General features: G+C 33.4%; 1 protein-coding gene and 1 long non-coding RNA gene across 2 annotated transcripts; one reads left to right on the forward strand and one right to left on the reverse strand.

Moving 5' to 3' along the window:
• Positions 1–1836: 1836 nt before the first annotated feature.
• Positions 1837–13296, reverse strand: LOC138321845 (uncharacterized). The gene is made up of 3 exons (XR_011208360.1): positions 13081–13296; positions 8446–8555; positions 1837–3259 (listed from the first exon to the last, which is right to left on the reverse strand). It is a non-coding gene; the product is annotated as an uncharacterized lncRNA (long non-coding RNA).
• Positions 2875–12417, forward strand: LOC138321844 (homeobox protein HOX3-like). The gene is made up of 2 exons (XM_069265841.1): positions 2875–3490; positions 6826–12417. The coding sequence occupies exons 1-2, from the start codon at positions 2875–2877 to the stop codon at positions 7704–7706; spliced, it is 1497 nt and encodes a 498-aa protein (XP_069121942.1). The 3' UTR covers positions 7707–12417.
• Positions 13297–23227: the final 9931 nt, after the last annotated feature.

Consider the following 23227-nt stretch of genomic DNA (forward strand, 5'->3'; position numbering starts at 1 on the left):
CATTTCAGTTCGTTATCCCTCTGGCACATACATTGTGACATGTTATATGTGATATTATATTAAATGATAAATATTGGCCACTGCCATAAGGTTTTACGTTAAAGGAGGTTTGTAGGGAGGGCGAATTAGTTAAGTGAATTGGGTTTTTAAATTGTTTCCCTTACGAATAAGTAGTTAGTGGTACTACATTTCCATACAAAAGTATTCTAAATGTGTCTGTAAGCATATTATGTTCGTTTGGCGTTGATTTTTAACATGGAGGTTAAAGAAAGATGGCCTAAGTATTACCACTAGCCGTATTCCTCTGGGTACCCGATTCGAATCCAAATGTTGGGCAGATGCCAGGTACTGCACGTAGATCGATGTTTTTTCTTCCTACGATCTTGCTTTTTTCGCACTTTTTGGACACCAAACATATCCTCCAGCACTACCTGGTAATGCAATGTAAATGTTTACTACACACTCCTTTCATTTATTTAGTTTCAACTCAAATCATTAAGTGTTTCATCCTTCTAAAACATGAGTCAGTTTCAATGGTAGGTTTTTTGCTTTAATTTCAAATTTCAAAATTGTTTATTTGCTGCTGCCAATCTTATGACCTGAAACAACACACACACTTATATATACGCCAATGACATCTTAGACATGCCATGGCAATTTAAATACAGGAATTTGTTTGAAGCAGCAAACATCCGAGATATGTTTTTTCTCTCTCAGGTGACATTTAAAACGCGTATATGTTTATAAAACTAAGTCAATCTTGACGCTGACTGAAGACGCATTCAAAACACGACTTGTATTCAAAAGAAGCAAGTTTCATTGAAATTTCAATTTTGTGGAAAATGTTTCGACTAAACGGAAATGAAACATGCATTCAGTAAACCAAAAACTGATACATCAAAGTGGTTCAAACGAACAAATCAACATAACTCAACCATGTTGCAGAAATCCAATTTTCTCAAAAGTAAATTGGGCATAATTTTGAACATTAAAAAATTCATTTTAGGCAGTCTGCGGTCCGCCTACCGAGAAACATTTTCATTAATTCTTATTTTAACGATTTTATCCTTTTTTATAACAGGCTTACAACTTCCACCGGGTCTACAGGGCGATCAAAAAGCCTCTATATATAATGTCAACCGCTCACTATAATTTTTGTCCACATGATGGTTCTTCTATGTAAGAAGAGCAAGAGAAGCGAATAATTCGATTAGTTATTTCCCACCAGTTAGGAGATGGTCATGTTGGACACTTGATGGATATATTCATAGGATAGAATGACGGGCGTTTTGTAGAAATGTCATATACGGTGTAACAGTTCGCACGATTTGAATTCATAATCTTCAGCTTTGATCGCGACTATGTTCTCTGCGCGGCTACTCGCCTTTGAAGGAGTTAAAGTGGAATTATTTTTCTGCGCGGATTACTATTTACTGTTACAGCCCGCGTAATAATCTATCGTTCAATTTATCATGTATCAATCTAGACAGAAGCTGTCATAGCTGATGTGTGATAAATCCTGACATTTACAACCTAAAGACAGTTCTATGCCATCTAAGGGTTGCCGAAACAACCACAACTGGTACCAAGCAGGGGTCCACTTACTCGTCTGAAGCCAGAGGCCAGCACCGTCTTTGGTTGTTTTAATTCAATTGTTCAATTTCAATTAACTTAGATAACGCGTAATGCTTGATTGCAAAAGTTATCGAATTTCTTTAAGGGAGGTGCTGATTGAGTCGCTTCACGTTGCATGTGATGTGATAACAGAGGTGCACATCGGTATAGTACTTCATAAACACCATGCATGTAAAAAGAAATGCTGATAAAACAAATATACAAATTTCTTGAAAGGTTTAATTGAGATGAAAAAAGAAAGATATCTTATCAGTTATATTGATATGCGTTCCCTATTCTTGTCTCCGTTTTGTTTTGTTTCAACTAGAACACGTGTGGTGTAAACTCGATCGTGCATTTTTTAGATAAATAAATGTATTTAAAGGGTCTATCTCGTGTAAAACAACGTTCATCTCGCAGGTAATGTAAACATCTTGGTAGGTGCACAGAGGTTTTGTTTATTTCACAATTAACAATTTCCGTATATAATATTTGATTGACTTAAAATCATATCGTTGTTTACTTTTTTATAATTTCAAACATTTCCGTTAAATTATGAATCAAGATATATATAGCAAATCGCATTTATTCATTTTATGCCAGGTAATTACAAAAAAATATATTTTTTAAAAATAATCCATTTGGCGTGCACATATTATATGTATTTGCTACAATCCACACATAATTGAGTAGGGAATATTCTCATGTAAAATTACTCAAACTGACAATACCATCTTCAGGATTTAATTACGTGTCAGGGGTATTACTCAGTGGCTAGTCCAGGGATGTTTAGGTACAGATTATCAGAGAGAAATAATTAACGATAGCCTCAAAATACGCGGCAAATTACCATTTGATTTTCCGACTTTATGAAACTAAATCCCCTTACACAAGTTTGGCTGACTGTGAATAGGCCGGTGAAGTTTTGATCTCTGAATCCATTGAATTGGAACACCAATGCAAAAGTTTGATGAAAGCAACAGTAAATTTTCCAAAGTGCCCTTACGCAAGTCAGACAGACTGCGAGGGGAGATGTTATAAAGGCTATTGTATACGACCAAAATATTTGTCAGGTCCGAGGTTATTTATGTGAAATTTATTACCACGATACAAAATTAATGCATTTTTCATCACGGCTTAATTCAGAATAATCGGCAGTGGATTGTATTCTTCAGTTGTATTTGGTTTCTCTCTTTTCAGGTTGAACTTCCATTCTTCCGAGTATAGAAGCTGACAGGTGATTGGTGCATAATTAGTCACATGACCCATCGACAGGTCGTCTGCTGTTCCGGCGATGATTTGAACCCTCATAATATGTCGTATGGATTGGAGAATGAATTAACTAGCAGAGACAGAGGCATGCACAAAACAGCAGCATATTATAACCAGGCACCGCCATACCAGGCATACTTTCCTGTCGAAAATGGATACCCATCCTTTGACGCACCGTACGGGCATCCGAGCCCCTCTCCCCCTGGTGGCGACTTCTATCCGTGTTCTCTTCAAAGTTCCCACAATCCTTCACATGGATCGGAATATATCCCTACCCAGGCGCACTACCCAGGCAACGAGCCGTTCCCTAATGGACATAACGTTCCACCACTGTCCTGTCCCCCCGGGGGAACAAATACTGGATCAGCTCTCCCTGGAAAACAAAGTGAAATATATCCCTGGATGAAAGATTCACGACAAAATTCAAAACAACGTCAACAACAACAACAGCAACAACAACAACAACAAAATCAACCGAATCAACAACAACAACAGAATCCACAGCAACAACAGCAACAGCAACCTCCAACTGCATCACCTGTACAACAATCGCAAACAACACCATCTCAACAGCAACAACAACAGTCGCAATCACAGTTATCAGGTAAGTTTATTTTTAAGTATTTGATAAACTTATCTCTGACAGCGTGATGAAGTTAGACCACAACATCCACATATTCATATATGTTAAACATATAAACAAACAAAATATCTAGATTTTATTGTTAAAATATTACTATGTATATAAAATGTGACAATGCTGGTCATTTATTAACATTAAACGTCATTTAAAACAATATCGAAGTCGATTATAAATTATTAATCATGTTTATCTATGTTAAGCTATTAATTATTACCAGTTGCTTAATAATAACCCGCTTCGCCAATAATTTTTTTTTCTTAGTTCTAATAAAAATGGTCACAAAATGGATAGTTCCGACAAAAATCAGTTTAAATATTCCGCAAATATCGCAATAATTTATAATGAAAACATCTTATTTAACAAATCCAACATATGAAAGTTTCCTTATACAACGTGAGTTCCTAACCGCACTAACTTGGGGCTGAAGTGTACGCGTTGGCTGACCGGAACGTGTTGTGTTGATAAATGACCCATCCAACGTTTACTGGCAATAAACTAGAACTATTAACACGGCAATGAAGTGAACAGCTTAAACATGTCCGATGTGAGATTTACAGGTTGTGGGAGTGTGATGGATTTAATCTGTGATTTATAGGTACTTCTATAAGAGATGTGAATCCTGAAGTTGAGGGTTTCGTAGTTCTCTTTCCAATGCATATCGAATCTGCGAAAGTCAAAATACTGGAGTCCCTTTTATCATCGAACCGATCGCATTTCTTTTACATTTTTATCTTTGTTTCGTGTTTGTTCTTCCCTTTATTGCTTTCTCTCTGATCGACTAGTAGCAAGTGTATAACGAGACATTTATTATCATCATTATTTTTGATTTACCAGTAGTTAATTTGTCATTTTATAAAAAGTGGGTCTATATCTAGATGCCAAGTGATATTACATTAATGTATAACTATAAGATGCCCCATCGCTAACAAATGGTATTTTTTCTCTTATCAAAAACAGGAGCAGACGAATTAGTATTTTCTTCAGTTACAAAAGTTATTTACTTTACACCATTACCATCATCGAAAAGATTGAACTTCTAATTTAACTCCAAGATGAAACATCAAAAACATGAATTGCGTCCCGAAAATAATTTCGTAATACTATGTCCTATATGGAATAAAGTACTGATTACGCATGAACCAAATGCAGAATTAATAATGTTATATCATTGTTTGTACTCATTAGACATTTCTAAACATATTAGACACATCTTCAATATTTATTACAATAGATTTATTACAACTGTTTTGAATATTAATTTTGCGAATGGTTGTGTAAAATACCATGTAATTTTTACAAATTCGGAAATTAATTTGCATATAAGTATTGATAATCTTTTACACTTTCGTAAATTAAGGAAACTAAATATGATCTATAACTATTAAAAGGCTTGGGGAAACAAAAGGCTAATGGTGATACAAACAAATATGATGACTTTCAATTATTGCGTTTTATCAATGTTCGACGTCTTTTTATGCAATTGGATAAATTAAGTCATGTTCTACTTTCTTCTTTTCAATATTACAAAGCAAATATCAAATTATTGTTTCAAATATTTGATGAGAAAAATTCCGAAATGTTATGGAATATGGTCTTGAAAATTTAATATCAGAATATCTTTATATAGAAATTGATCAAATGCGTATAAAATTCTATTGATTTTTAATGCACAAAAATATGAACTTGTTTATTTTCGCTTAATTAGACGTATAAATAGTTCACGAGTTGTGGAAACAAAATGAGAACAAACAAAAATCCGGCTAACAATCTAACAGTAAGCTAACAAAAGAAACCGTTCATTGTCTGACTCCAAAGCCCTCAAACATTTGTTTAAAATTTGTGAGAATAAATCATATTTTTATCTAAATGTATTATCTATCTAGCTCACAATTTTGGCAGTTTTCAAATATGCTTGTTACATGGCGAGTTTGATATGAAGAAAACGTATTATTTTAATTCATTTTTTGAATTTTAAATTTCAAATGCAGACAGATTTCCTATTCCTATTAGCATTTGGACGATTATATAGTGATCAGTTTCACCAATTATTTGAGTATCTGTTAACTGCAAAATGTAATATATTAATAAATAACATTTGATGTTTGGTGGTATTTTATTACATTTTGATTTCATATTACATAAAATAGTCTCTGATGGAATTTAATACGTCTTTTAATATACTGAGCTATCACTACAACTTTTTGAAAAAATAAATAATTAATTCTGAAAGTTCTATTCCATGAGATAATTGATTCTGAAAGTTCCATTCCATGAGAATATTTTCAAACATTCATTTCAACTCATCAATTGTAACAAACCTCTTACCAATAGATATAAATACACATTTCTAATATTACAAACTCATTAAATTAAGTGTGATTAGTAATTTCCTGTATATCTTCGATTAGCATTCAAACGAATTTACCTGGAAACAGATCATTTTGTCGACACAATGCTAGTTTTTGTTCACTTTCATATATGTTCTGTTGGGAAGCATAAATGTTTACGATGGTTTGAGCTAAATTTATTGTCTTAAAATGGTAAATTAACAACATGGCAAACTGTCACCGTCTATACTTTCTCTACAGTGTTTATTAATATAATTATAGATTTTAATATACAAATGTAAATGAAAAAATATCGTACACAACCATGATATGTTTATGGATAATATTCATGCTATCATGTTAAGGTATTAATGAGGTTGTAATTAATATCAAAGTAAAACTCTGTTAAGAATGTTTTTTTTTCTTAATTTCAGTAATGCATTTGGAGATAGTTAAATGGCAATCAAAGATTTTCCAATTGTTTTTCTTTTATTATTATTTCTAATTGTTGATTGTGCTGATCGAATAGCTGCAGTTTCAACCGATTGTACTATTTATCATGTAGTCAGCAAAATTTAATAGCATATTTACACAAAATACCCCAGCAGTTCAAAACAAACAGATGCATATGAAACTTACCAATGAACGGTCTTTCGCAACGTTGTAGACAAAAGTCTTAACTAAACAGAAACTCACTAAATAATCATTTATTATTCTTAATTTCCGCTTAATAATCGTATATTCTATCATCAACTGTTTATTGTTTCTAAATAGTTTTAATATAATTTATACAACCGAAATAAAGGAAACAGTGATCTGGCAATTTTTTTTCCAAAGGATAATGGAAAATACATCAGTGAAAGCTATTTTATTTTTCCAAACTGTGGGTAGACATCTTATATATAAAACAGTTCTTTGTGCAAAGAAAATCTTTCTTTGAGAATAACTTGAAACACGATTTCATTTCAGAACCAACTAAAAGAGCTCGGACCGCCTACACAAGTGCTCAGCTGGTGGAACTGGAAAAAGAATTCCACTTCAACAGATATTTATGTCGACCTAGACGGATAGAAATGGCAGCCCTACTGAATCTCACTGAACGACAAATCAAGATCTGGTTTCAAAATAGGAGAATGAAATTCAAAAAGGAACAAAGGCATAAGTCTTCGGATAAATGTGGACGTCTGGACGGAGGCAATCTATCTGGGACGGACAGTGATAGTCAGGGATCTTTGTCGGGTGGACCTGATGGGTTGGGTAGTGACTGTGGTGGGAAACTAAGCCCGGACGGGGGGCTAAGTCATGGCAACGGACACGGGCTCCAGTCTGGGATAGGATTATCAATTCACCAGGGGATGCCCCAGCAGCACTCGCCCCAGTTGCCCAGTCCTCAGCCCCATCCACACACCAATCAGACTAATATGGGTGTTGCCCCTTACCCAGGTGAAAATGTCATGAACCCTTATCAACAGTACCAACAAAAGCAGAGTCCCACTTCTCCGTTAATTAAACAATCCATGTCACCTAATTCCCATCACCAAAATGGCCCAAATATGAACATGCAGAATATGGGTCAGCCTCATCAGCAGCAGCCTCAGCATCATCAACACCAACAACATATGACGTCACAGCAACAATACCTGCACGTGAATCAGCCGGGTCAAGGTTATCACTCCGGTCACTATATGAATAATATGTACCCGGATGTAAACCCGATGGAGGACACTGACCCCGGGGTCAACATGGGAGTTAACTCTATATACCCGTCCAGCATGCCTTGTGCGGTCAGTAGCGTAAATAATTGTTACTCTCAGGGCTACGACTATGTGCCAAAACTGACTCATCTTTAATAGGAACATCATGGCGATATTTTTGTAGACATTCATCAAGTATCAATACTTAAATATAAATGTATTTAAACGTAAGGTATACATATATATTTACGATCTGATTGATATACAATTAATATTCAATTTAGATCTATTTTGGGTTTTTGCAAAATCATAATAGGAAAACAGGATAACAATAATCATTATTATGCAAAATATTTCCTTAGATCGCTCATTGATAATTCTGAATTTATTGTTTAAATTCAATGCGGTTTTTTTGGTTTAAGATTTTTTATCATTCCCCGATATCATATTACTGTATACTAACTGTCCTGCGCGTTTTACACATATAATTTGTTTAATCTCCTCCTATATAAAAAAAGTTGTGTTTACTTTCAGTAAAATACGCAAACTCAAAAAACAACGAATATTTGACTCGTTCACATACATGTTGTGACCTGACAAATTCTGTTGAAACTAATTACTTAATTGGTAGATGACACTTTCTCTGCACTTAACTGACCCTGCCAATTGCACACACACGGGCTTGTTGTACCAGTAACAATACTGACAGAACCGTTCCTTAGACAACTAGATGGCAGGTTCAAGACACTCAAGTCAACAGTAGGCCCGTTACTAATCTGAAATACTCTAATTTTGTAATTAAATGTTTCTCACCCCCGATTAAGTAATTAAAAGTTACATATGTAAATAAGTAATAAAAGCATCAAATCGGAAACGGACCAATTACAACACCTACTTGGTAAAGTAACGTCTGGAGTTAGGAGAAGATATTGAAAGGTTTATCGCTTCCTGTACGAAACGGCCTCACTCGGTAACATCTGCATCCGTGTTGTTTTGGCGGCAGATCTGGGAATGAAATTAAAAGAATTCTGATGTTAGACAAAAGTTACTACGTAATGAATGGAATATTGGGGTTGGTGATATAGATAAGAGGTAGGTAGTACCCCGATACAAATGGTTTCTTTCGAATCTAAAATGAATTCTTCCTACTTATTGTAAGCATGTATTGTGATTATGTCTCAACTGATATCATGTTGTTTTAACAAAATGATTTTTGTTTTGTTTCTTAGAGAAAAAAACTTAAAACCAAAATAAGAGAATAAAACATTTACGTTGTTATAATTTTAAAGGAATTACTAGATATATTTCTTGGTGGGAAATAGAAAATAACTGTACCACAGGCCATCCCTATATAGATAATTGTCTATGGTTTGTTTGGCACGGTCTATAGTCTCATCTGTCGGTTCCACTGATTCAATTACTACATCTTTGCCTGTCCACATACCACAAAAGATCAGCGCAAGTTAGTTGAAGTGAAGCATTTCGACCAATGGGAATTGTCAGTGACATTTTTCCCGATAGTGTTTCCTTCGTGCGATTTGCGATATTGATTGTAATTATTTGCGTGTCCCGTGATAACGGCTAACCGATTGGATAAAGTTCCTTGTTTAATCCCCCTTAACACAAATAGGTTTACTTTGGACCTTTATCAATTTATCTCTGTTGTTTGCGGCTTATTCAAATCACCTTTATGATTCTATTGTAAATTTCCTCACCGGTTGGCAAGTTTCTAATGCTGTATTTCTACTTACTGCTATTTGATGTAGAATGATTACTGGTGCCATAATTTCTTTTGTTTTTAAAAATTTTCTCACACAGAGAATAATACAACTTTTTAGATTTGCTATGATGAATATAGGCTGTTTCATTGCAATACTGTTGAGGTCAATAATTTCTTTAAAAGTAAGTTTTACTGATTTTACTCTTTATTTGGAGCGGTTTTTAATCTCATAATTGTGTATGTTCGCAATTTAGAAATACAACTATCCGTAAGTGTGAGTGCCACCCTGTCGCATTTTAAAGTGTATATCAATTTAACGCATTTCCTTTCTGTACGTGCATATGTATTTGTTATGTTTTATTTAAACTTTAATTTCTGTTTGGCCTTTTAGTTGCTATGAAATCTTAAAACACATATTTTTCCACGAATTTCATCAAAATTGATATTTTGAATTTTATTGATCTCCTGTAGGAAAAGAACCGCTACATGATTTTGTGTTATTAAGTTCAAGAACTATAACGTTAATAAAACTTCTTTAAAACTTCAATTTAACTTGAATTCCTTTAATTTTAAATAAACTTATCAGCCATCACCGTTACCGTTTTATTAAAAACATATGACATTTTTAGATTCAAGAACCGCTATAATTATTGCGATAACACATATATCAAAATATATTTAAAATTAAGGTTTAGCCGTGTCGATATCTACGATCGTATCGAGGAAATTGAATTCACTGAACCGTAACAAATAATCAATACGTTTGTGATGCTGCTCGCGGCGTGTTTGTGTGTCAAATGAAAACTCAATTTGACAACAATCAATACTGTATATACATTTATTGATAAACTTTCAAATAAGGCATTATACAATTGTGAACAATTTTATCATTGAGATCTGACCTTAAGATCCGCGAGGTGTGATAGGGAACGGTCAGCTAATGGGCCACATTTAGGCCCACGTGCTGAACGTTAAGCCATTGGTATTATGGTATTCACTAGTGGTCATTAACATCAGGATGACCAGTGTTTGTCCAGACTTCCATATGTTCCAATTGATCTCCAATCTCGACATCTGTCATTGACGGTTAATATTTATGAGCGGTTCGTGTGCTCTCTTTCTCGGAGGTGAATCTCCTGGGTACTGCAACACGTCATCAGTAGAGAGTCTCTATAGGAGGTGTTGTAAACAATACATGCTATGAATGTGTAGATCATATTTCAATGTTACCAGGGGTTTAATAATTGGGACTTCATGTCAATTTCATAAAAATTAAATTACTAAAAATGAAATGGATTCGGCGTCAGGTAAATCCTATTTTACCCATCTTGAAACAAATACTGAATGACATTTGTCTTTTACAAAACATACTTATAGTAAACATAATATAAGGTTAGTGACTCCCCTAACCCATCATCATTAAGGCTTTATAGATTACAGAGTAACGTAATTCAAAACATTTCAACGCACTTGAAATTAAATCCACAATTCAAATTGCATGTGTCCAGCTATACTCTGAACTGTTCGCATTGCTATAACATGTTGCTAATGTAAGTAACATGACATGTGTCGTAAAAGGCTTAACCTTAGAAAGCGGTATCATTATACTGTATTTTCCAATTTTATGAAGTAGTAAACGGCTACTAAGACATATTGTCATAAAAGTAAAAAAGAAAGAGAATATTTTGTTATAAGTGTATATCTGAATGTCACGTACATACATGTATATGATGCACCGGAATCAGCGGTAATGTACAGCTCATTCACCCTTGTAAACGCATTTGAACTCTTCTAATTCAAAAGACGGAAGAGTTCATTATGAACTTTCAGGGGTGAGTGAGTTAAGTTAAGTATTTCATATATTCCAAAACCAATTCCATATTAGTGTAATACTATTAAAAAGCATTTACTTATTTTAATGCTAATTATTTACTTATTGCAGATCGCCTCGAAAATTTGACACTTTTTATCTAATTATAATTTCTTCTTGTCCCACTATTACAAAGCAGTAACAGTAAAATGTATTCGGATATTAAGAAACCAAACTTTTGGCTCTTGTTATTTTTAAATCTTATTTGGTTACTGTTATAAAATTAAGCAAATGTTACATAAGAACTATTATAAGCATTGAAATAAGTAAATGATACTTCACATTTGACTCTTGACAACATAGAATCCATCTCAAGGTACATAATGTATATTATGACGTAACACTGGCATTTAGCCACCTACCGAAAGTCAAAGTAAATAACAAAACAAAAAACTACTTAGGTAGACATCACTCATTTTTATTCATTTGTAACAACGCTTATGGTATATTTCAAAGTTTCCATACTGCTAATTTAATGCCAACGTGTATAATGTCTGATTTGTGACTGGTATACCCTGTTTCACGAGAAGTTTTGTATGTTTAATTGTTTTATTTGTTTCAATCATGCTGATACATTTGTACGTTTGTAATTTTATTTTAAGATATTACTTGTATTTTCTGTACATTGTTAAAGAATAGAAAATGCAATTTGAGCCTAATGTAAACGAGACAATTTATATGTAATAGCCAAAATTGAAAGCATAATGCCTAGTGTTATTTTTTGTGAAATATTTGTCATTGGCCTTATTGAATTGTACATAATGATTTGTTTTTTAAAATTGCATTTCTTGAAACAGACGAATGGAATACGATTGGTGAATTCAATGGCATTCATATAATTTGATGATATTGAATTAGTGCATTAAAATTCAAATAGTTGAATGATCCACGAATCCTATGACGTCATATTGAAATCTAATTCGCTAGAAATCAATAAGAAATGTACGTAGATATCATAATCAGTGTACATTACTACATATACTTTATGTAGCGTTTATGACATTTACAGTTTAAAAAATACAGACCAAATTCCACAAAAAATACAGCTTGATTTTCCGTTTTTATGTGACATTTTCATGTTTTAGTTACAGCTGTATTAACACAAATAGACTCGGAGAAGAAAGCTGTTATTAGTCTAGGCACATGTGTTTAGTTGTCGACATATTTGTAAGTAAGTATTTATATAATGTTGTGAACTATTTTAGTGGTTAATGCTCAATGTTGAAGTATGTACAATGACCTTGAAATGAGAAATAAAAACATTTTCAAATAATGTATTCTTGCTTTATACTATATTTATTAAGGATGTACATTAAAGCCAAAAAAAATTCTGTATTATTTTTTTCTGAAAATGGGAATTCATACCCTAGCTGAGAATTGATAAATACAGATCAATTTGTTTAAATGCTCATTTTTGAGATATTTCAATTCAAGGATACCTGTTTTAAAACATCATTTTCTCACGTTGATCTTAAAACCCGACTTTTTCTCATTGTTTACTGACGTCAGGTAAGGTAACTAATGTATTGAGAGAATGTAATTCTCTAATCATGCCTTGCTTCGCAATCGACATTATGATCGCATTACAAATTTAACGGGTTAGGTTTTACAAATATAATGATTAAAGAATGATATTATGATGAAATTCACAAATAAGTGTTTTAAATGAAAGATGTCATCTGCAATCCCTACCATTGCTTATTTCATTATGGCATCCGTAAACAAATGATGCTCATGATACCATAACAACTTAACATCACGTTTTTCACATTGCGTAATTATATAACAATTACATGTCATAGTAATTTAAATATACAGATGTTATCTCAATATAACAATGTTATGTTATATTAGATGATATTTCAATTAAATTAAAAATTCAATTTCTTTTACAATATCAGCTTTCTTTAAAGAATTTGTGAAGATACGATATTACTTACCTATCTATACTGGAGAATCACACAGCTGGAGATCACGTACCACGCTTTAAAGTAAAGAAATGATGCCTTTAAATGGACAACTTCAACTCCAAATAAGATAAATATCGCATGCATCTACGTACTTTGGTTCCGATCTTACAAACAAACGCTCAGGGAAATTGAACTCGTGTCCTTACGCAACCAGAGATTTGTTGATAAGGGCATAAATTATGTCATCCCAAATTACACGAAAAAAAATCAATGCAGACACATACAGTTTCAAGATGAGATCTCTGTATATACCTCAAGGGACCATAGTCACACAATTTATAAATATACCTCATAGTTATGTAGCATTCATTGATTAATAAATTACAATTTTGATAACTTTGTATGGACAGTACCGTATTCGGTCCAATAAGCCACCAGGGAGGTTAAATTGAAACATAAATAAGGGGCGCGTAATAAGACCACATGTAGCCTAATCTCACACAACATTTTTGCACAAGAGTAAACAATAGTTGTAATTTTTCTCCCTACTTGAATTATTCAAATTACCCTCAGAAATATTTATAAAGCAAAACTAAAAATCAACATATGTGTTTCATTATGGATGACAATTTCATGTCAAAGGTTTATGAGTAGTACATGTACTAAACTCTTTTTATGTTTGTAACACAACAGAAAAGTGATTATTAATTAACATAGTTTCTTATCTCACTGTACCCCTCGTCTATAAAGAAGCTTGTGCATTGCTACCAACCAGGTAAAGAATGTTACTGTGGAAGTCAATATACAATTTTTTTAAACTTCATAATTTTTCACATTTTATTGGCTTTCAAATGGTCATGTATTGCAGCTTTATATCTTTGAACATAAACGGTTGTATCAACACTGCTTCGATATGAATATAAAATTTAAAAAAAATGATAATTTATGAATTAATCTTTCGAAAGCGAAACTTGAATATGAAACATAAGTATGAAATTGACTTATATCATCGTTATTATTTTGAAAATATCATCTGCTTTAGATAATCCAAAATTCAAAACAAAGAAATTTATCTTTTCGGGGGATTTAATTCACACATTTAAACGAAAATTCATCCTACCATAACATCAAATTATGTGCTTATTTTGACAAGATTCCAACATTTTTCGAAGATTATCGCAAATTAAACGATAATCCTGGATTATTATTTTACAGTGTAGATACTGATACTTATTCTATTCAGTGCTGTAGAGTTTTAAATTAAAATTAAAAAAATAAATATATAATCTTAAGTCGGTATTTCCGGAAGATTATCTTATAAATCCGCGTCCGACGCCTATTATTCTTATCTTTACCTAATAAAAACCACCATACAGTACATGTTATATGAGATGAGATACCAATTTTGTGTTTTAAAGAATACACATATGCTTGCAATATCTCGTTTATACTTTAATCCATAATTTGTATTTCAATATTTCAATGGACTAATGTTAAACAAGAACCACTCATTTTCACTTATTTTATTGAATGCAACAATTTATAAGCATTTCACTTCAACGATTGCAATATCTAGAAGAATTCCTATCAGTCTGCCTATCTCTTTTCACGTCTATTGTTTCCCAATTAACACATGGACATGTTCCTTATCAATGGAAAACTTCCAGGGTCCTCGATAAAGTCATATAAACTCTATCCCTTACTTTGACTTCATTCCTGATTAACATTCTTAAATGTAAATTGTTGGTATGAAGTGAAACATGGACTTAATGCCTTGCACGTCTTGGTGCTATGCTTTATTTGCGGATTAGCTTTAATTTGATTAAGGACACGTAAAATGAATGTAAAAAAAGTTCCTGGTCTCGATTTCTCGAACTTAAGTCAAATACCAACTTGAGTCTCAAATTATAAGCATAGATAGCATAATATAAATGACTTAAGTGTTGACTTAAGTCGTCACTTTTGTTTCGAGAAATCGAGTCAGGTTCATTTTATAGGAACCAAGTATACACGTTAGATTCAGCCCAAACTAACGACAAGTAGGTGGGTGGTTATTGGGAAAATGTGCAATTCCTTAAGAGCTTTATAGTAAGCATCCCCTTATGTGAAATTTAAATAAAAACGCCGTTTAATTTCAATGAGAAAAATTATTTCTAAAACCTCAGCATCATATATGGCGTATACACTAGTCTTATTATTTAATATTAACATCTTTTGAGGTACGTTTTTGTGTCATGGAGATATACCTCAAAACTATAAGTATAATCTAGATAAATCATAAAAAGTGGTTTATGATTGAGACAACACTCATAATTTGTGTCATATGTCCGCAACATAAAGATATCTTCAAATTTATCACATTTATTTAAAAAAATCTTTTAAAATTCTGAATTTTTGTATCCTTTTTTCTATGAAAATGTTATGACATTATATGGCCAATTAGAAGCGCCAATACAAATGGTGACATCAAATTTCCATTGCAATTTTTATAAAAGATCTCGCGAAGGATTTAATTGAAAAAATGGATTTATATATCACATCTTAACGCTTATAAAGAATGCAAAAATGATAGGCGAAAATACAAATCCTGCGAATAAGTTAAAAAAATAGTTTATCACGAAATTATACATATGAGAAACTTGCGGAGAAAGTATTCAATAAACTATTATCGTTTATAAGGTATATTTCTTACTAGTATGATAATTAATATGACCCATAATGTTAATAGACTCGTTGCCCATTTATTTTCTCGAGTTCGTGTCCATTCTTTATGTTACTGCATACCAAATACCTCCTGTTTCACAATGCGTTGAAAACCTTCACATTGGTAATCTGGGGCCTGCATCCCAATGTCGTTCTGCCGTGAAACACGTGTTACTTTATCACAAAACTTTCAATGTCACTGATAAAACCTATAAACCTTTTTATACTGTGCTATCTTACGCAATACCTCGAAGTACTTTTCCAAAAAAAAGGTTTGGATATTTTTACAACAAACGGATCTTTTCAGTTATACACTGGTACTGTTTACACAGATTTGCGGAAAATGGAGTGGTTAAAACAAAAAATGTACTATTTTGATACCATGTTCATGTAACAACTTCAACTAATCATTTGGTGGATTTTTTGTAGTGAACAACAAAATATTTTATTTGAAAATATTTATGATATTCTTTCTGAAAAGCATCTGTCATCATACTTTAAAAAGTGCACTACAAATAGTTGTTTTAATAAAATAATATTTATTTGATTTTTAATTAAAAAATGGTGTAAAATATATTTTTATCACAAATCAATCAGAATACAGCTAGGTATGTAAGGTATTTTGCTTGAAAAGAATTAGGCTGTGGTTGAATTTTAAAACTTCCCGATCTTGACGAGAACAAATTCGATTATCTTATAATGTCTAAAAAAAACTTTCAATATTCGGAAATGTAAGCATACCTATATAACAATGCGTGATAAACAGCATATCGAATACAGCAATAACTGTCGATATGAAACAAACCACTATTTATCGTTATATTTCTGTAGTCCCTGGCCGGGCTCCAGGTTGGTAACTGACGTACCGAGATGTGTGGCACCCCGCTGTGTATTCCAACACCTTGGATAGCCGGCGGCGTTGATACGTAAATGAAGCCACGTAGTTCGCTCGCAGAGCACATAACATTAAACTGCATGTGCAAAATCTTTATTGCCAGATAAAAGGGGAAGAATTCGCATTTATTCGTATGGGTAGGTTAATGTGATTACAATCCCAATCCGGGTCACCACCCAGAGGTTGGCAGTAGTATACAAACCCAGGTTATTTGCTTTTGGTCACCTCAAATTTATAGGGGTATGAATATATTTTTTCATATCCAGATGCATTTGAAATAAAATACGTACAATATAATTATTTTTCAGACTATTGCAGAAAATGAAATACATCATACGTTTCAATGTACGATTTTTGTTGATTGCATCAATGTCATTATTTCGGTAATGTCGGGTTTTCGCAACATTCTCGGAGTTGCTTTTTAGGGAGGTATGAAAAAGAATCGGTTAATCAGAGAGATTTAGTATGAAACCAAAGCAGCATTAATCATCATTGATTATAATCAAAAGTCGTATTTATTCTGGTCAGTCTTCGGGAACTGTCAGTAGCAATATGAAACCCCAGCAACATTTCAAGGAAATATAGTACACGAAGGTCAATCAACCCGGGACTCATTAGCATCGCAGTAGCTATAGCAACGTAGCTCAACTCCGTAGCTCAGCTCCCGATACCTTACAAAAACTTTTCAATCGGGTCATTTTGCATGGACTTACAGTATGCGATAAGAACATGACTTTCTATGACTTGCACTGTAGGTCAAGTTCCGGTGATTTAGAGTTTGGTTTGTTTAGTTTCACGTCCTATTAACAGCCAGAGTCATGTAAGGACGTGCCAGGTTTGATGGTGGAGGAAATCCAGAGTACCCGGAGAAAATCCATAGGCAGCGGGCACACCTAGAAACTGCTCACATGGGATTCGCCACTCAGAGGTGAAGAGTTTGTGGCAATATGTCGGGACATCTTAACCATTCGCACGCCTCGGCTCATTGCAGTTACTAAATTCTAAAACAAATCAGTTCGTGTGATTTCTAAGGACTGGCAATTGCTATAGCTATTGTCAAAATAAAACAGAATCGTGTCAAAGTGAAACAGTTCGTTTTTTCTTTAAAATAAGGGATGCAAGGTTATGGTGTGTACGAACGTATTAGAGAGATAGTCTTGTGCACTTTTCGAAACTGTTTGTACTTTTCTAATTACGTTATATCCTGTCCTAGATATAAGTAATAATTGATTAAGCAATAGTTTATCTATATATTTCATAAACAGTGTATGACTTATCTAAAATTCAATATATTCATATGCACACTGAAACAGTAAAAGCAAGGATTTTAAAATTTGACAGTATCTTTCTTTCTTTACTGGCAGTCTCGGCGCTTCGATTCTAATATGTAATTTGAAAACGATTTCAAGAAATCCTCTGAATCCTACATCAGCCAGATCGACTGAAAATGTTCATATGATATATGAGTCCATTTGAAAATACTTTGATGCGAGAGTTAAAACGGGATTTAGTGAGATTTGGATTTCCATATCGGTGAAGCGTCCTAACGACTCAGTATTCCCATGGTAGACTTGGCCAAAGCCCTGTATTACATCGGCCCGCGCTACCTTTCCTTCGCTGGTCTAGATTGATTCTCTTAGCCTCTAACCCAGAGTTTAAATTAATGAACTATTTCCTCGTAGAGCCCTAACTCGGTGTCTAGTTAGGAAGTGAATCTATATCAAATTCAGTGACATGGTTTACACGGTGAAATGTCATGCGATGCCCTGAATCGTGTTTCCGGGTTCCAGCTGATTTCATATGATGGAATGAAAACGAAAACGCGTCCATGACCACTTTATCGAATAGCATTTTCATTGCCTAAAAACATAATTTAATTAATGAACAAACAGAAAAATCTAAAATCTTATTTTAATTCTCCACAATCATAATTATGAAAATGGTCTTAATTCAGCTATATTACACTTCAAATGGATAATTTAAAAAAAAAGATTTGCAAAGGGCAGAGTTGAATGCCATTTGAAGAAGAACAACAACATAAATAATGTGTCAACTAAACTATAGGTTACTCTTTTTCTTAATAGAAACATGGTATAACTGTGTAGAGCTCAGCTTATCTTTACATAGAAATCGACGTTCTTTAAAATACAAAACATCAAAAGAGCATTCTGGCGGTGGGATGTCTGTTTGACACCCATACAGGAATCATGGATAACACAGATGCAGAATCAAGCGTGTACACGACGTAGATGTCATGTCATCCATCCCCGCTCCTTGACGATACAATGCATGCTGGGTATCCATTACCTCGGTAACAGGTACAGTCTGTCACGGGCTACAAACACACTCAAATATTTACAATGAAAACAAGAATCCAGTGACAATATTTTGGTAGACTTCAAAGGTATGACTCTTAAACCTTCTATCAACTGGGCCATCGTAGCGGTTTTACTTCTTATAGGTACGTTATTTTCTCATGACAGAAATCTACTCACTGACACGCAGGCGGGAGAAATGAATAGGTGATTTTATCTTATAAAGGTATTTGCTGTTCTCCAAGTCTACCCAAATGTATAAGTTGAGCGGTGAAACTTTTAAGGTATAACTTGATAATTTATGTTATGGAGATATAGCATAACATTTTGAGTGTACTGTAAATAAACCGCTTCGCGGTTTATGATGAGAGTACACTCAGATGTGTGTGTCCAAAAAAGGGAGGGGGTTATAAAATAATACCGATAGCAAATTAGCATTTACGAAAGGTGCATTCTACCGCTTTTAACAAAGTTATCGTATTGTTTTTATTTGATTTGTAGAACGTGGGCCATAAGTCTACAGAAAAGTCTCATCTACTTTTCTCTTTATATTTCCCATCGGTTTTGATGCACATTTCAATTCAGGAAGTATTATTAAAAATAAATCAGCGAGGTATTAAATTTCACGAATTTGGTGGAATCCACAATCTATACGAAATGAAAAACCTCACGAAAATTAGTAGCTATGCAGTAGCCAATCATATACATAATTGTAGGAGGAGCAATATTGCGGCATGAACTCCCAGAGACTCTTTATTGAATACAATTATCTCTATGGTGATTTATTTACTTAAAACTTTTATAGTGCCAGGTGAATGTTGGTCAGGTGGCTGTCATAATCGTTATCGCAATACCAATTTCGATATCGTTCATCTATTGGATGACTCAACGGGCGTCAAAATAAATAGTGGCATATATGAGCGCGATAGCTTTCTAAAGCTCGCTTTATTCCTCCAAAAATGTGCTGCCATTCAATCTGAACGCTTATTGAAATTTTCGCACATTTCAAATTATTCAAATTTGTTTTCTATCATATTTTAATTTTCAACGTGACTAAGTTTATATGTATTCCCAAAGTTGAAAGGCGAACAAAAAGCACTTTGACGGACAAGTGTGGGCTATGGCGTCCGGGGTCGGCCGGGTGTCACTCAAATCTAACCCGACACAGTCTATGGGATCAGCGCATGAAATGTGATACATTAATATATGAAAGATTACTCGGTTTGCTGCAATCTCCTGTAAATGAAGCGCGGTGGGGTATGACCGAAATTTTTGTGCCCGTCAATCAAGAGGAAACCACGCAGAGCCTACAATGTATCTTGGATTTTGTTAACTTGATACATATGTACAATTTGATATCTTGGCGCTTATACCCGACCCCATGGCGGCCAAACCCTACACCGGAAATACCGAAATATGTATCCGTAGGTTTTTTTCTGAAGGTAGGGTTGTTTTCTGGAAAAGTCAGCATAAACATCGCCTTTATCATTTTATATTTCATAATGAAAAAACACTTAATGCGTTACTATAAAATCATTAACAGATGTACATATGTAATTAGAATATTACCTTCTCATTACAAAAACAACACAGTCATTGTTCTAAGAATAGGTGTTTTAATAGGTGTAAGAGGTAACGTTTGAAGATATTGTCGAGTTACAAGTAGAAATACCCACTTCTTCATATCAAAATATATGTTTAACACTTCGTTGGATTTCTTCTGAGATATCATAATAGAAACTCTTTAAAGAAGTACCATCTTTTTACTTTGATACTAAACAAACTTGTGAAGACTGTGAAAAATAAACCTTTTCAAAAGATGTATAAGTACATTTATGTAATGGAGTGCACTGATATATGCGTTTCTCAAATGAATGCAGATTTACCATAAGTGTGAGGAGAAATTTCTTCTGAAATCTAAGCTGACATTAAGAACCTGCCACCGCCACCAAAGACCCATAGACCACCATCCATATAGTGTAACCCTAAGTGTAATTGGCGTACCGTTGTTTTATGGGTAGAGATGTTTATTCCTGTTAGCAGGGCTATAACACAGCAATTTTGACGGATTTATGCTTCTTATCGCCATCTTAACTGTATTATAATTGGACCAACACAAGCGAATCTCTTCCGAGGTCATAAACATAGGTATATCAAACATTTACTGCCAACGGGTCAAGTGCTCTTGGTATCGTATTGTGAAAGATCACACAGACAATACACATCTCTATATTGTCGCTATTCATATGTTTTGCATGTGTTTATTGTTTGTGTTTGTGACCATCCTTTAGATGGTATTTGTTTGATATTTTTGTGTCATGATAAAGGTGTAGAATGGCTCAAAAATTCTAATACATTTTGTCCACGATTTTGCAATCACTTGTCCCATATTTACTACTTTAAGTAATTTGTAGCCTACAGACATACGTTTGTTAGGATCCAGTGTTATCTAGAATACAACCGTTGAAATTAAATCTTTGACCCATAAGGACTTTTCTAAGAAACAAAGTGACTTGTTAACTTTATTTTTTTTTCAAAAATGATTATATTATACCACTGACTACACAAATGTTAATATGATACAATAATGTGATATATGTAATATACAACATGTGATACTAATATAGATAATGTTATCTTTGACAAGAAAGGTTACCTTCTTTGTCACGAATACCAATAGATTTTATTGAAGTTAGATATGGTGGCATATATGTGGGTCACACATTTTATTATTTTCTAGTACTATTATTATCATTTAGTTCTTTCACTATTTAAGTAAACACATTATTGAATCAGTTTCAAACTTAAAAATATGAAACGATATGATACTACAGTTAGATGAACTTTAAATCTTGCCGTTTTATGTAACTGAATTTCTGAGAACAGAATAGGCTAGTCCATTATTTGTCCATGAACACAATCCTTCATCCATTGATAATGACGTTCAACAGAAAACTTATTGACGTAAAAATATAAACATTTAATCTTTATTTGTATGTAAGTAGATTATATTTATGTCCCAAGTAATCATTTTTATTCCATAGAAATGGATGGTAAATAATGTTGCATGTGTCAAAATATTGAAATGTCTGTTTGGTCTTTTTATAGCATGTTTCTAAGACAAAATTAAGACATGATCCTGCTTTCAATATTGTTTGCATATTTGTATTCAATTGAATTTCTAAACTATGTTTTCTTCTTGCATGCCCCACCCCCCAAATCAACAATAATAAAACAATGTGTAAAATATAACACTTATCGTTAATGGAACTTTCTTTTGTTTCTGATACAAGGTGGTTACCCCTTAACACCAATAGGGGACAAATCACTCGACACGTTTAACTGTAGCGTCCAACGCAGTAAAAGGCGTCTTGGACTTTAAGGGGCATGTTGTGTAATATGGTCATCGTATGGTTTTCCACGCTTGTTTCAGGTCTATCACCAAACGCAATAACAGACACAGAGTGAGGTTGTCTATGAAAGGATTCATAATCATTCTTGGGGAATAGCTGTAAATTTAGGGAAAACATTTAACGCAAAAAGGCGTTAAAGTTTTTGTAATTATCCTGGGTATGGGTCTTTAATCAGAGGAGGTGTTTGGGATTTTAAGTCGTCTTGTGTGTCAGTGAATTGGGGAGGACGGCGATATTGGAGAGTGTTAATGGGGATTCGCCTGATCTGTAAGGGGTGTTTGTGTGTGATCAAGGTCTAATGAGTGTTTTATCAGGTTCCGGATATGGTTTACTAAGGTCAGAGTGTTGATGGTTTAAATACTCTTCAACAAGAGAAAAACGAGTCAATTAAAGTCATATATCTTTTTATGTATCTGTTATTAATTGAGAAATTGCTATTATACGTAGCAATACTGTATTCGGAATCGTGATACTGGCTTAATATTTAATATTTAATGCGGTTACGACATCATATTACTCCAAAGAGGCTTATTTTCTTACAAGAACTTAATATATCAATACATTAAAAGGTATTTATCTACTAATTATTTACTTGAAGTTGTGTTTCAGATGATGCATGGAAACTGATACAGCATATTACAACCAATTATGATATTAAGCTGTTTTTTACATTATCATTTTTTAAATGAAATATAATCTTTAGGATGTCATATTGTCCAACTGGACAATAATTGAAAAAAATGCATAATGGACACAATTCCAAACCACGTTTTCATATAGTTACTGTTCATGTGTTTAGTTAGGATATGGTTCTTAATGTTTGCGAGAATTTTTTTAGAAATTTGATTGGT

Source organism: Argopecten irradians, chromosome 4 (genome assembly GCF_041381155.1).
Source record: "Argopecten irradians isolate NY chromosome 4, Ai_NY, whole genome shotgun sequence".
Classification (NCBI taxonomy): Eukaryota; Metazoa; Mollusca; class Bivalvia; order Pectinida; family Pectinidae; genus Argopecten; species Argopecten irradians.